Source organism: Gopherus flavomarginatus, chromosome 4 (genome assembly GCF_025201925.1).
Source record: "Gopherus flavomarginatus isolate rGopFla2 chromosome 4, rGopFla2.mat.asm, whole genome shotgun sequence".
Taxonomy (NCBI): domain Eukaryota; kingdom Metazoa; phylum Chordata; order Testudines; family Testudinidae; genus Gopherus; species Gopherus flavomarginatus.
Genome location: NC_066620.1, coordinates 114195565 through 114211011, shown reverse-complemented (window position 1 = coordinate 114211011; position 15447 = coordinate 114195565). Strand labels below are relative to the sequence as shown.

General features: G+C 40.3%; 1 protein-coding gene across 1 annotated transcript; it reads left to right on the top strand.

The window, feature by feature from the left end:
- The first annotated feature begins 4070 nt into the window (after positions 1-4070).
- TCF21 (transcription factor 21) lies at positions 4071-7029 on the top strand. The gene is made up of 2 exons (XM_050949950.1): positions 4071-4671; positions 6557-7029. Exons 1-2 carry the CDS (start codon positions 4222-4224, stop codon positions 6644-6646), a joined length of 540 nt encoding a protein of 179 aa, XP_050805907.1. The 5' UTR covers positions 4071-4221; the 3' UTR covers positions 6647-7029.
- Positions 7030-15447: the final 8418 nt, after the last annotated feature.

Sequence of the window (15447 nt, the reverse complement as noted above, 5' to 3'; positions counted from 1 at the left end):
ACGGGGATCTAGGGCAGAGGGACAGAGGGGCTGGGCAAGAAGATTGGGATAGAAATGGAGGAGACAAAGACTGGGAGCTGAGGGACACTGGACTGGTTGCATAAGGAGACTGGGACTGAGTGCCCAGGAGGGAGATGCTTGGAGTGTTTGGGTAAGGAGACTGGGACAGAGAGCTGGGGAGAGGAGGGCTGAGAGCAGGGTGAGGAGAAAGGGGAAGCTGGGACCGATTGGACAAGGAGATTGGGAGCCAGGAAACAAAGAGGGAAGACTGGGAGCCTGTTGGGGTCAAAGAGCTGAGACTGGGGACTGGGGGAAACTGGGAATGGCTGGACAAGGAGACTGGGACTGAGAACCAACAGGGGTGAACAGAGCTATGGGAAGACAAGACATATCCAACAGGGAGCCAAGGTGCAAGGGGAGAACTGCGACTGGCTGGGCAAAGAGACTGAGAAGGAGCTAGGGAAGGTGTGTAGAGAGACTGAGATTGGATGAGGAGCCTAGTGGGGGATACTGGGACTGCCTGGGCAAAGAGACTGGGACTGGGGTGAGAAGCTGCAGGTGGATGGGGAGCTGAGCCACAGATCCTCAAAGGTATTTCAGTATTTTATTTCAATGGAAGTTGGGATCCTAAATACTTTTGAGGATCTGGGCCAAAGAGACTAAAGTCAAACGTGACCACCAATTTGGGGGGCCCAATCTGAGACTCTTAAAACTTGCTTCTTCACAGTACTAAACTTAGTCTAGCACTTGATACGTTCAAAGCACCACTCCCACTGACTTCAGTTCCAGCTGTGAGTGTTCCGCACTTCTGCAAAACAGATCCCAGGGTTTCAAGTTGGGTACCCAGAAAATAAGGAATACACAATTAGTAACCACCTTTGAAAAGTTAGGTTTCGTGACTTGCCCAGCATTCCATGGGAACTCTGGCAGAAACAGGGATAAAATCCAATTCTGCAGGGCACCATTCATCTGTCTTAAACCTCAGGACCCCCACCACTATCATCACCACTACCACAATCTCTCTAACATGTTAAGTCTACGAAGTATTGTCTGCTTTTGTAGTGTCTGGTCTTGTGGCTTTGATGAGTTGTAAAACAGCATAATTGCCTAATTCTATTGGATATCCTGTGAAATGTGTGGGATTTGGAAACATATACAAGCTGTAAATCATTAACTTTTTTTACTTTTCATTGTCTATTTCTCAATGAAGACTATTACAAAATTAATCACACACACACACACACGCTTTTTTTGTGTATGTATCTATATTAAAAATATGATCTAGATTATTCTGATTTTCAGAGTATATGTGCATGTGTGTGCATGTATACACTCAGACCCTCTATCTATTTTTATAAAAATATACGATCTATATTAGTTTGATTTTCAGAAGTGCTGAGGGCTCTAAACTCCATTTGAAGTCAATGAAAGCCAAAGATGCACACTGTCTCTAAAATTCAGATTCATACTGTTTGTGTGTGTGAAGATGCATTTTTAGATGTTTTCATAAAATCTGAAATTTATTTTTGCTTTCCCATCTAGTCAAGACTTTGAGAAATTTCTAGGATGCAGTTAAAAGTCACTTAACTGAAAGCCTATGGAGACATGCTGCTTGATATCCTTTTACTATTATCTGGGCTTTTCTTGTGCTTTACATATTGCAATCTGTGGTCACTTGTGCTCAAAGAAGCAAGCACCTTCAACTTGATATTTCTGTCAACCCTGTTCTGGGAAGAATCTTGTTGCTGGTTAATAACATCAATCACTTAGGCCATAAATCCTTGCAGTGGATATGGTCATTTAAATCTCCACCTGCACAAACAACAATCAGGCACAGAAAATAAGAAAGCTCATAAATCTCCATGCTGGTGATTAGTAATTTTTGGATCTGTAACAAGGATGTTATAACGAAAGAAATCCTAATTCATTAATTAGAGCTGATATGCTGACAATTTGTTTAGTTTTTAGCACAGGGAAAACGCAAACAGGGCACAGTTAACATAACATGACATTAGAGGTTAGTGAATTCCCAACAGATCCCAGAGCTTGAAGATATGATATCTTAATATACTTATCTTATTCTAAGTAGGGGGTGTTATCTTGCAACCAAATGACAAGAACTGGTTTAAAGTTTAGATCTGTACTTCTTTTTCTGGCTTATATAACTAAGGGAAAACCTAACTGGATGAATAGTTAAGAGATACTTTCATTGCTTATTAAAATCTATATTCAATAATATTTGTTCCTCTATAAAAACTCTCATCTTAAGATCTCAGATCACTATACCATCATTTACTAATTTAGCATCACAATATCCCCTAAATATTATGTTGGTTTGGGGTTTTTTTTAGGAGTGTGGACAAAGGGCCTGATGCAGTGCCCACGGAAGCCAATGAGAGTCTTTCTCCTGTTTTCAAGGAGCTTTCGATCAGGCCTGGAGCAATTAAGTTGCACATTGCAATGAAGTCTCCTAAGTAATTGTTTTCCTTGGGGACCAGACTGTGCGTTCTGCATACACACAGAGGGCACCACCCATATGTGGATCTGCTTCCCTGTAGTCCTGTTCTCTCCTCCCACACATATGCACAACCCAATCTCCAGAGAGACTTATTTTTGGTCCAAGATCTATGTGTGGGGAGGGGACGAGATAGGGAAGGAAATACATAGAGCAGCCTGCATTTACTTTTCTATGGACCTCCCTCTACACTTGGTTCCAGGGGCAGAGGCATTTAACCATTGACTTCAGTGGAAGCGGAGTTAGGCCAGCAATGAGTGCTTTTGAAAATCTACTATATATAGTTCAGAAAAAGCTTTACATGGGTTTTAATAACATTTACACATTACACATGTACACATTATGGGTGGGATTATGAAAACACTCAGTATTGACCTAACTCTGCACTCATTAAAATGAGTGGTAAAATTCCTATTGACTTCAATGGCAGCAGAATTAGGCCAAAGCTAAGTTCTTTTGAAATTCCTATTCTCTGGACCAGCTCATGCTGTATTTACTCAGACAAACTTCCCAGCAGGTCTTTGGTAATGGATCGTGCAGTAAACTGAACATAGACAACAAGATATATTTCTACAATATAAATGAACAAAATAAATATTAACATTAGTACCAAAATCTTTGAAAGAAATATATTTATTTAAACTGATGTTTTATTTAAAGGCAACTTTTTATGTAAACTTTGCAACATTTGGTAAATATCTTTCCTGATTTCATTTCAATGTGCAGGTATATATTTTTATTCTATTTGTTATTAAAAGAAAATATTCTAACATTAAATTATAATATCATTTTGCACTTATACAGTGCCTTCTGTTGGAAGAATTTCTAAGTGCTTTTCAGATTCTGATGAAATAAATTGCACAGCATACCTGAGAATTAGGGAAGAATTAATTATTAATTATATTTATTATTGTTATTATTATTCCCATTTTACAGATGAGTAAACTCAAACACAGAGAGATTAAGGTGCTTAGCCATAGTCACACAGGAAGCCTATAACAGAATTCTGATGTCCTGCCTTCAATTTCTGTGCTTTCACTAAGGGACCCAGCTTCTGTGTTTCAGAGTATGTCCTAAGAGGATGCATTCTCAAACAATCATCCACAAATTTCTTTCAGATGAGTTTACAGGACACAGTTCAGAAGCTATGTGTTAAAAATCCATCTCCAAGTCAGATGCCTGGTAGATCTGCTGGGCACCCTGATCAGGAGGCATTTTAGCTTTCATCAGGAGTCAGGGACAAGGATGACACCAGCCGCCTGGGTCATCTAGCAGGCAGGAGGGAGAGCCATGCAGAGTTCTAAGGGGCAGAGGAGGGAGGAGCTGCCTTGCTCCAGTTGGGAAGATTTGAATTACAATGTTGAGATCACTGGAACTCTTCTTTGGTGCCTGTTTCCCCCTCCTGCTCTTGAGCAGAGGTTTGTGAACGTGGTGAGCAGCAACAGGCAGTGGCCGGACAGGGCCCCTCCCCTGGGCTGCAGCCGGATCCGCCTCTCTATTCCCCAGATAAATTACTAGTGTCCTCACCAAATTCCTCAGCTTTCTCTCTCACTCAAACACGGGCAAGAAGCGGGGGTGGGGCGGGGATCCTCTCTTGACTGCAAACCTATCACACCCCAGGGCGAGAGGAAACGTCTTCTCAGCCTGAGGTATTCACCCAACGCCTGCCCCCGAGGAAGCTTTGATCCTTGTGCATCTCTCAGACCATGTCCACTGGCTCGCTCAGCGATGTGGAAGACCTTCAGGAGGTGGAAATGCTGGAATGCGATGGCCTGAAAATGGATTCTAACAAAGAGTTTGGGACGTCGAACGAGAGCAACGAAGAGGGTTCCAATTGCGAGAACGCGTCCCCCCAAAAGGGGAGAGGCGCCTCTGGCAAGAGGAAAAAGGCTCCCACCAAAAAGAGCCCTTTAAATGGAGTGAGCCAAGAGGGGAAGCAAGTCCAGAGAAACGCTGCCAACGCCAGGGAGAGGGCGAGGATGCGGGTACTCAGCAAAGCTTTCTCGAGGCTTAAGACCACTTTGCCCTGGGTACCTCCAGACACCAAGCTTTCCAAACTGGACACCTTGAGACTGGCATCCAGCTACATTGCTCACCTGAGACAGATCCTGGCCAATGACAAGTACGAAAATGGTTACATTCACCCAGTCAATCTGGTAAGGTCATGCCTGGGCGCGTTTAATAGTTCATCAATACACTTGATCACTGAGGTGAAGGGAGGGGGAAATCAACATGTGTTGTACCCTTCAGAGAGGACTTCTGGCAAATCCACTGAGAGTATATTTGGGGCGTTGAGTTATTGCGTTTATTAGAATAAATCAGACGCCATTCAAATCACCTCCCTTCCCAAACGCTGTTAGTTGACTTATAAAAAGATCTTAACATTATAATGGCACTAGCCTTTTCTGTGTTAATCTGCTCAAAAGGGGGGGTGACAGGTCAAATACGCTACAACTGTGCAAATCGATTCAGTAACATCTTTTAAACACACACTGTTGGGAGACAGATGACGTCTCTACACGCAGTATTTATCCAAACAGGATTTCTCGTTCAATTAAGTACTTTAACAGTGTTCAGTATATAGGAACAGGTCCGATTTCTTAACGAATGATTCAGTCTTCATTTCTTCTGTATTTTCTGGTGTTTATTGACGTAAAATAGCATACACACACATAAAAAATTGCTTTTTTAAAACATTACCATAGATCTGTTCGTTCATTACCTCAGATTTACTGTTCTCGGGATGTTTCTTTTATAAATGAGAACTTCAGAGTAGAAAAAAAAATCCTTTAAATCCTAGGTGAGAGTTGTCTAATTTAACCACGGGTTGAAAAGATGTATTAGGTAATTGTAGCTATTACTGTACCGTTGGAAGTACAGTAAAGATAAATGAAACACAAGTTCTCTCGTGTGTGTGTGTGTGTGTGTGTGTGTGTGTGTGCGTGTGTGTAATTCATTCTCGCTGTACTGCCAACTGTATCCATAATAGTAATAATTCAAGCCACTACAAGGACTGAATATATTTTCTAAAATCGCTGGTTAAAATAGATCATTCTTACTCTTCATTTAGCGTTTAAATTTTAATACATGGTTGGACATTGCATGATAAATGAATTTAATCAAACATTGTGGCCGTTCAGTGGGGTGATCTTCCTTGAAGCTGCTTTTCAAACATTTTGGGCTCAGCAGAAAAATAACCGGCAGTTTGCCCTCCACAAGGTGATTTGATAAGGGTTTGAGCTGTTTCTTTTTTAAATAGTTGAATCTTAATTTGTGGGTAGACACAGCAATCTAACAAGTGGACAGAATGCAGTCTGAGGGCAATCCCTTTGTACTCCTTGCAAAATATTTTTGGGTGTGCAGCTTTTTATTGCTAAGGCTATCAAAGGAGGCTGCTCTTAATGAAGCGGTAAACCTAGGGGGAAATAATATAATTTAAATTATGGGTCTAATCCTGCACTCGTTACTCAGCTAAACCTCGCCTTAACCTCAGTGAGACTTTTACCTGAATAAGGACAGCAGGAATTGGCTCTCTAATAGTATAATTACAGTAGTAGGTACAGTATAGAATGCTGAGACTTTTGGTAAAATGGATTTCATTTTAAAAGCAGAGAAGCAGCACATGAGAGCGGTGCCTTGACATTACCCAGTTTAGGAAGAACGGTTTTGATCTGTATTTACTCGTATATCTTAGTATTAATTTTGTGCTCAGGAAAACGCTATCGGTTATCTAAAAAGCGACAGAGAGCGGTTTCTGGGATGGATAGAACACGAGTCATGACTCGGAGGACTATATATAATCACAAGGGAAAGAGACGAATGTCTTTGGGAGGCTACGCGTTTTTATGCGCGTTAGAAATGACTAACCCAGCACTTGGTTGCCTAGCTCAGCCACTTTTTATCGCTGATAAAAATGTGGCGAGGCTATTCTGCCCGTGGGTTCTGGTGTAGCACAGTCTCACTAGACACTTGTAATATCATTGTGTTAACCCTACTGTTTTAATAACTCCCTTTTCCATCCCATGTCGTTTCCTGCTACAGACTTGGCCTTTTATGGTGGCTGGCAAACCCGAGAGTGACCTGAAAGAAGTGGTGAACACAAATCGCTTGTGTGGACCTACAGCATCCTGACCAACCTCAAGCCTAGGAGACCATCTTCAGTGTGTAAGGCGGGGGAAATGAAGAGGGAAGCTGGAGACTCCCCCTTCGCTAAGGAACACTTTATAGAGACGAGGGGATTCATCCTCAGTAAAGAGGAGACCAAACGTACATTAGCAAAGACTCCACCCCAAAGATCCCATATATTTAACTTTATTAACGCGTGTACAGTTGATTGTCCTGCAAAGCAGCCTTGCTGGTTCAAGCGCTAATAGCGAGGAAGATCAAACAAAACGTACCAATGTGTATCTTTTGTATGATACATTGTGACATATGTAGATTCATAGAATAATTGACTTTGATAGTCACATCTATAAAGTAATTCACGATAAAGATATATAGATATATTTTCTTCAAACAGGTTTTGCTATATTTCTGTGAATAAATCTTCCTTTCTATTGAAAATAAATACAGAGCCGTCTAATTTTCATTTCAGCGTTTTGTGGAATAACACCTCGTTCTCGGTTCTCCTGAAAGCACCCACAATTGATGTGGGATGATAGATCCGGGAACAAAACTCTTTGACCCTAGATTATAAAGTGTTTATTTTCCCAATTAAGATGATTTAGACCGTATCCTTTCGGGGTGGGGAGGATGACGGTGTTTGGAGCCTGACTGCCAGGTCGCACTTCTTTTTTTATATTTTGTGAAGAAAGAGAATTACCCCTGAAGTGCAATAATAACCTGGCAGATTAGGGATTCTGGCATTTCTAAAGCAGCCGCCTGCAATTTGAAACTGACCAGCAACAAAGTTCGTAGCCTACTGCTCGCCATGTGATGCTATAGTTTTCATAGCCCAGCTTTCTTACGAAGTACACATTAATATCGATTGTCAAGGCTTGCGCCTTACTGTAATTTAAAAAAGACTAACTTTTACTAACTACACAGGGGGGAAATCCGAGGCCTGATCCATTCTGGAGGCGGTTTTCCTCCCCTACAATTTAATTTGAGGGGAAAGAGGTGTTACTTATCGACCAAGTGCAGCCAGAGGAAGGATTCCCCCTGGCTCGGGTTCGTGGTGCCTAGAATTTGTAATTTAAACATCTTCCTCTCTATTGATCAGCTAGTCTGTGGGAGATTAAAGTTGAGATAAACAGACCGCGCCGGGCTCTTTCCCCTGCGCCAGCGGAGTCCACAGGCAGCTGATGCGCCAGATCCCACCGAGCTGTTTAATGTTTCAGGGTTATGACCGCACTGTTTACAAGATGTCTTCGGTTATTTATACTGTTATTATTAGCAGAGGGGCTTTAAATTTCCGCTTCACTTGCTCTTTCAATATTTTTTTCAGTTCAATTTGATACCTGGGTATTTTCTTTTTCTTTACGAAAATAGACAACATTGGCTTTCTGGTCGCTGCATTACACCGTCTCTATCTCCACCAGGAAGAGTTTGCCAGGAAATGGGAAATGCACAAGAACAAAAATCAAAACAAAACAAGTTAAAAGTGTCATGGGAAGCTTAACGGTTTGCTTTGGGGAGTCAAGGGAAGACAAGAGAGCGCAGGCAATATAGCTGATTTACACTAGGGGCTAGGTGGTGATCCGATTGGATATCACTGGGAAGACAGCTAGAAAAATCTAGGGCCAGAACTTTCAAATGTAGTGGTTTAAAATTAGGCACCTACATTCATATTTTTGGCCCGAGCCAGCAAGCACTTTTGCACCTGAGTAACTTTGTGCATTCCAATGCCTTTCATTGAAGCCACTGAGACCCCTGGGCTAAGTCAAATTAGATGAAAACGTTTTTGTAGGACCGGGTTCTGAGCTATCTAATGACCTGATTTTCATCTACAAGCCCATAGAAGTCAATGGGAGCTGCTGATGCTCCGCACCTGGGGAAAACAGACTACTTCTTTACGAGCTTAACTATGGGTTTCAGTGCCAAACATCGGTTATCTACGGCTCAGTCCTGAACCCTTTAAGTTAACGGCAAAACTCCCCTTGACAGCAGACCTCTACATCTGATAATTTTGGCCAAGATAAATAAATTAGATAGTAGCCAATAGAAGTTTTGTTCCAGTAAGGACTGCGAGATTGGGGCCCAGGTATATCTTTCTGATTTTGTATCTCCAAACCCGGCGCACTTTCTTCTTTTTCTAGTGATGTTTTGTTAACGTTTTTTCTCTTTGCTTTAGACTCCATTACACTGTCATTTCTTCCATTTCATTTCTGACGTCTCCTCCCAGTGTAAGTCTGATCTACAATACTTTATTCAGGCAAAATCCCTCTTTAAGAAAGGGGAGTAGGATCCCGCCCTGTTTTACATAAACAGAGTCCGGACTCAAATAAAAAGGAGTGGTGAGGTCACAGACTCTGTATTATTAGATGAATGTTAATAATAGTTTAGGATAATAGCTTATTGCAAATCGGTTTCCTGATTTGTCCAATAGATCAGTGTAGTGAGTTACTGATTATATTTCTCTTTTACTAACCTCTGATTTAATTTTACATTTAGATTCACAAATTATTTAGTCCCTCAGGTGAATCCAGATTACAAGAGAACTATGATCTAGTAAATTCATGTAACTAGCAATAAACTGGTAAACACATTATGGTCTCATACAGCTAAAGAAAACTACTACCTATAAAATATATATATAAACATGTTTGTGTAGGAAATATGTGTGTGTGTGAATTTGAAGTAACTGTTCTAATACTTGTTAATAATAGTGCTATTTAATTTCATTTTCTTCACTTCTTTAACTTAACACTTGGTGAAATTAAAAACCCAGACACATATCCCCATCTGGGGCAAACTAACATAATCCCCTTGACTTCAGTGGAGCTATGCCACTTTAAAACAGCTGAAGATCTGGTCCTGAATATTTTACTTATTATAGGGTAAATATAAGGTGGTCAATCCTGAATTTTTTGCACACCTAAAGATGATGGGAACTTTGCCTGTATAAAAACTGTAGGACCAGAGGCATGCTTGTATTTCCACAGAATTAACTGGAGTTTTACCATTCCCTTCAGGAGGAACAGAATCAAGTCCCACAACCTCAAACTAGGTGTACTTTATAATCAAGGTTCCCTTTAGATTCACATTTTTATGTTACCTAATGAAACAGAAAAAAGAATTTTATTGAAACTTAAAATCATGAATTGGGTCATTATTAACTACTGCTTGCTAAAGAATTGAAGCCAAGTGCTCTTCTCTTTTCACAACTTGAAGTCAATGGGAGTTTTGGATGTACAAAAAATGCAGGATTGGACTCCAGATTTCCTACATAAATAGGTTCCATCTCTTCACCACTCCAGTTCTCAACAATGACTAAATTCACTCAACATTTTTCTGCTCCTTTTTTAATCTGGTGATATTAATTGTTCATTAGAGGCCAGGATTTCAAGGGATATTTACCACTTTAAATGTACAGGAACAGAGCAATGAAAAAGGAAATAGTATAAAATGGAACTATGAGAAATATAATTGCAATCATGTATAAAAGCCTGCATTGAAACCAATGTAGAGACAAAAGTTCCATAGTTACATAGTAAATACAAGGAGACAGATTCTGTCACCTTCACTCACTTTCGGTAAAACCTTATTCTGCAAGTAGTCCCATTCAAGACTACTTGTGGAGTAATGTACTCCTCAAAATGAATAAAGGTCAGTCTATTTTTCCTTCTGCAGTCAGGTGCACTTGGTTGCTGTATAGAGCAACCCACAGATGTGTAATGAATATGGAGTTGCGTTTATTCCATGTAAACCCAATGACTTGGAAGCATTGCGTTCTTTGGAACTTCACAACAGCCACTGCCACACATCTCAGGAACAAAGTGGGATAATTTGAACCAATAAACATCACAGAAATTATGTATCTCAACCCCACCACCATATTACTAGAGTATTGTATTTTTCTGATATAAAAATATTTTCCCTCGCCCTCCTGCCCTACTTGATCTTCCTTTTATCATTCATATCCCTCATGAAAACATACTTCTTCTGTTGAGCCTTTACACAGCAGTCTAGACTCAATAATCCAGATGGTTATTAAAACATACACAGCACTCTTACAAGACTGTACCCTCTACCTGTGCATCACATGTGTGTGAACGTTGCTCTCTGCATCTGAATTAGACTGTGAATTGAGGATAGGGACTGCGTTTTTACAGCACTGATAATCAATAACACCAATGCGATCTAAGGACCAGGGTTTTTTTGAAAATAGGTATTATGAAGAATATGACAGCAATGGCACTGGTGAAGTCACAAGTACGTTTTCCTAGGCAATCAGTCACAAGTGTGAGGTCAAAAATATTCATGCTTCAACCAAATACAATATTTTGCAGTGTCTGATCATAGTATATTGGTTTCACATCGTCCTTTCCCACCGATGAAGAACCTGGTCTACACAGTTTTTGTACTGATTTAATTATGTCATTCAGGGGTATGATTTTTCACTGAAACAGTTAAATCAGTGCAACCCCTCTGTGGATGCAGTTATACCCAAATGAAGGTGCTCATACCTTTACAAGAGCAAGTTATATCTGCATAACTATGACCACACAAGGGTCACCACTTTAACTATATAGGTTTCAAATTGATATAGTTAAAACAGTCTAAAAACTCTTTGTGAACAAGCCTTTACTGTCAGAACAGTTTTGAAATTAAGCATTCTTGTGACTTATAGTTTTGCCCTGAAACTTGAACCTCTAAACTTACTAAATAAACATTAATATGTGTGTACAAATAGGCACAGGCACTAAGTGAAGAATTTGAAGTGTCCCTGGTGAGAAAGACATTTGACAAATATTCCTCCTCATTCCTTAAAATATGTGAGGTAATTTTCACCAAGAGTGAAAAAGACAAGCAGATCTATATTCAAGTGCACTCTTTTGCATAAATCGTACCCAAGTCCATTTCCCAGCTATAAATATGGATTAACTGTTTACTAGAGTCATAGGTTCCTAGGCCAGAATGGACCATTGTGATCATTTAAGCTGACTTTCTGTATAACACACACTATAGAACTTCCCCCCAAATTCCTATGGCATATCTTTTAGAAACGTCTGTTTGGGGTTGTTTAGCTGCTGTTTGGAACAATGTGGGTGAGGTAATATCTTTTTTTGGACTAACAGAAGTTGTTCCAATAAAAAATATTACTTGGTTCACCTTGTTTTTCTAGTATCCTGGGATCAACATGATTACAACAATACTGCAAACAATGCCATTCCAGATGAGAGAGGCCAGGAAAGGGGAGAGGCAGCAAACTAGCTCCTGAGCTTGTGTAGCTACCCAAGGAGGAGTCAAGAGTAGAGGCGAATGAACAGCCATAGAATGATCTCTCTTTCTCCTGCCACTGCTCAGTCCTTCAAAAGGGAGGGGGACGGACCATAAGCATCTAGATCACAAAAGGGTGAAGTCAGACCACCAAAGAGGAAGGGAACATAGCTGAGTGAGCCTAAGAGCTGCAGCTGCCTTTGTCTACTCTGGGAAAAACATCTGTGAAATTCTGGACTACAGCAGCAAAGAGGAGGAGGAGGAGGAAGAGACAATGAACATTCCCGTGGATGAAGCACTCACACGGAGATAACTGTTTAACTGGACGGCAGTCCAGATCATTACAGCTACATACCTCTCACCCTTCAAACATATATGAGACAAAAGCCAGTGTATGACAAATGACCAGAATGACTGTGCTATCCCTTGCTTTTGGGTTTGTGCCTATTGTGACATATTTAACCATCAAGGCAATATTTTTTGTCATTGAAACAATAACAATAATATGCAGTGTTTTTTATACAAAAAAGAGATTGCAGAATAACACCACCACCTACCACTTACATATAGTGCTTTTCATGTTTCTTCTATACTTAATGTTCTCCCAGAGGCAGGATAAAAAATAGTTAATAATGCTTCTTGGGTGAAAATTAATATAGAAATAGAAAAACACAGTCAGCAACCCATCTACACTATGGAATCTCAACATTGTTAACACTGGTAGAACTGAACTGGTAAGAGCAACTGAAACATTTGTACAATTTCCTCAGTGAGGATGAGGCTTTTGTATTTTCAAGGGAGCACAGCCATTGGGAATGGAGAGTATTCAGCACTTCTGTGCAAAGAGAATTCAGCACTTTGCAGGATCAGGCCCTGGAGAAACTGATGATAGAAATACAGAGTCTGAAACTGGGTGAGTGATTCTGAAGAATATAGGAAGAAACTAGAAACAAACAGAAACATAATCATTTCCCCTTTTCTCCATTTTATCCCACACCACAATCCAGCCACATTGTCAGTAGAAAGCAGAAGACAAATCTGTGACAATGTAGCGTGCTCAACATGTCACAAGAGTCATTCAACACCTCTTAAATTCTAGAGCCTGGCTAATATTCTGTTGCTCTTCTAATTTTATTATTTATCTCTTTATTTCCTTGGTATTGCCAACAGAGTCTTTTTATGCTAAGGATACAATCTGTATGTTTGATTAAATCCCAGCTGCTGAAACTAGATATGGTTAAGCAGGAAAGATGGTTCCATTCTGCCTGCTGTAAAGTTACTAAAGGAGAATCAGAGGGGTAGCCGTGTTAGTCTGGATCTGTAAAAGCAGCAAAGAGTCCTGTGGCACCTTATAGACTAACAGACGTTTTGGAGCATGAACTGTCGTGGGTGAATACATATGCATCTGACGAAGTGGGTATTCACCCACGAAAGCTCATGCTCCAAAACGTCTGTTAGTCTACAAGGTGCCACAGGACTCTTTGCTGCCTTTAAAGGAGAATCTTGTCAGTAGCTCTTTATCTTTTCCATTTTCTTTTTGGTATAGTGCTTCTCTACTTTTTTTCCATGCATTAGGTTGTAAAATAAAATCTGAAGAAATAATCTTTTGTTTGTTTGGATATAAATGGTTACTGTGGAGCTGTTTTTACTATTTACACCAGACATGTCATCATATGATTGAATAGACCAAATGAGAGCTGTCATACTGCACATAAAGGCATATCTATCTCAGAAGCATATGAGTATGCTGACGGCAAGGGTAGCAGATAAGCCAAAGTGCTTGCACTATTCAATCTGATAGCTAAACTCAACAACCAGTGGGTTCCTTCCCTTACAAGCCTCTTCCCATGGCTGTGTCTTTCTCCCTAGAGGCTGCTGCCTTCTGAGAGCTCCTCAACAATCCATGAGATGCTCAGTATAAGCTCTCCCTTGATGATGATCTCCCCAATAAGATGTTGCTGCCTCCACTTTAAGATTTAGTGCAGGAGCTGATTGTCTCTAGATATCTACTATATTAAAACAGAGTGCACACTAGCTCTTTCAGTGTAGTCTGGGATACTTAGGTAACTAGCAAGTCCATTACAAAACAAACAATAGCTGAAGGCTCAATTATAATTATTTTCTTTATCATAGCACCTTAGGGCCTAATTTGAGAACAGGGCCCTATTGTGCTAGGCACTGTACAAACATAGTAAGAGACTGCCCCACCTTCCAGAAGCTTACAATCTAATAGACAACACAAATGGTGGAAGGGGAAACGGAGAGAGAGTGAAGTGACTCACTCAAAGTCACACAGCAGATCAATGACAGAGGCAGGAATAGAAAACAGGTCTCCCAAGTTACAATTCAGGACACTATCCATGGGATCAAAAAGATAGCAATAGCTGGTCCATGCAATAGATCTTCAAAGGAAGGTAAGCGGGAGCATGCAACCTGTAGAGAACTACAGGGAGGCAGGAAAGAATTAGTTGTGTGTTGGAGGAAGAAGCAGCCACAGTCCAATCTGGAATGCTGTAGGGGAAAGCAAGTAATCAAAGATCTTGTGGAGAGGAAACAGGGGAAGATGATTCTGTGAGAATATAGGGAAGAGTTTCGAGGTATCTGGATAAACATCTAAACTTTTTACCTAGTTTCTAATTGTGTGCAAACATTTGCTTACACAACTGCCAAATTTGCACGCAAACATCATTGAATTTGTATGCACAATTGTCTGTTTGCACATGCAAATACAATAGTTGTATATGCACCTGCCTGTGCATACTTATGTGGACAATTAGAGGTCCTGTCTTGAAAATATAGCCCAGTATGAATGAGGAACAAATGATAACAGATAGTTGGAAGCTCAAAATAATGTGAGATTAATTTCTTTAGAATACAAAAATATATTTATAACATCAGGGTCATGACTAAGCATCTCTATGGAAATAACACTAGGAGAAGTAAGGATCTGAAAAAGTAACAGTAGGTTTGTGGGAAAAAAGTACATTTAGAGAGCCGCTGTTTGTAACACCAGGAATCTAATAACATGCTCAAAAGCAAAAAGCTGGGCATTAAAGCCACAAGTTTAGCTAAACCGCAATTATCTTTTTTTTTTCATAACATGACTGCCTACTCACAAATCGACCACAATCCTCCAGAGAAAAACCTCAGCATCCTTTGGGAAAGTATATATAGCACCTCAGAGGAAGTGCCAAGTTCCACAGAAGGTACCATAGGAATCTGTGCAATGGCTGAGAGATTTTTTATAACATCTGAGGGTGACTGAGCAGACCATGGACAAGGAATGGAAAGTCACATGACACACCCTAGAAAACTGCAAGGGATTCCCTGGGGTGTCACTCAACTACAGGATATGAGTAACTGCTCTAAACTTATAAGAATCCCTCCTTTTAAAGAGTTTCCACAATTTACTGTGCGTCTTCCATGTACATTTCTTGCAGTGTTATTGTAGCCATGTTGTTCCAGGATATTAAAGAGACCAGCTCGGTGAGGTACTATTTTTATTGGACCAACTTCTGTTGGTGAGACAGATATGCTTTCGAGCTATACAG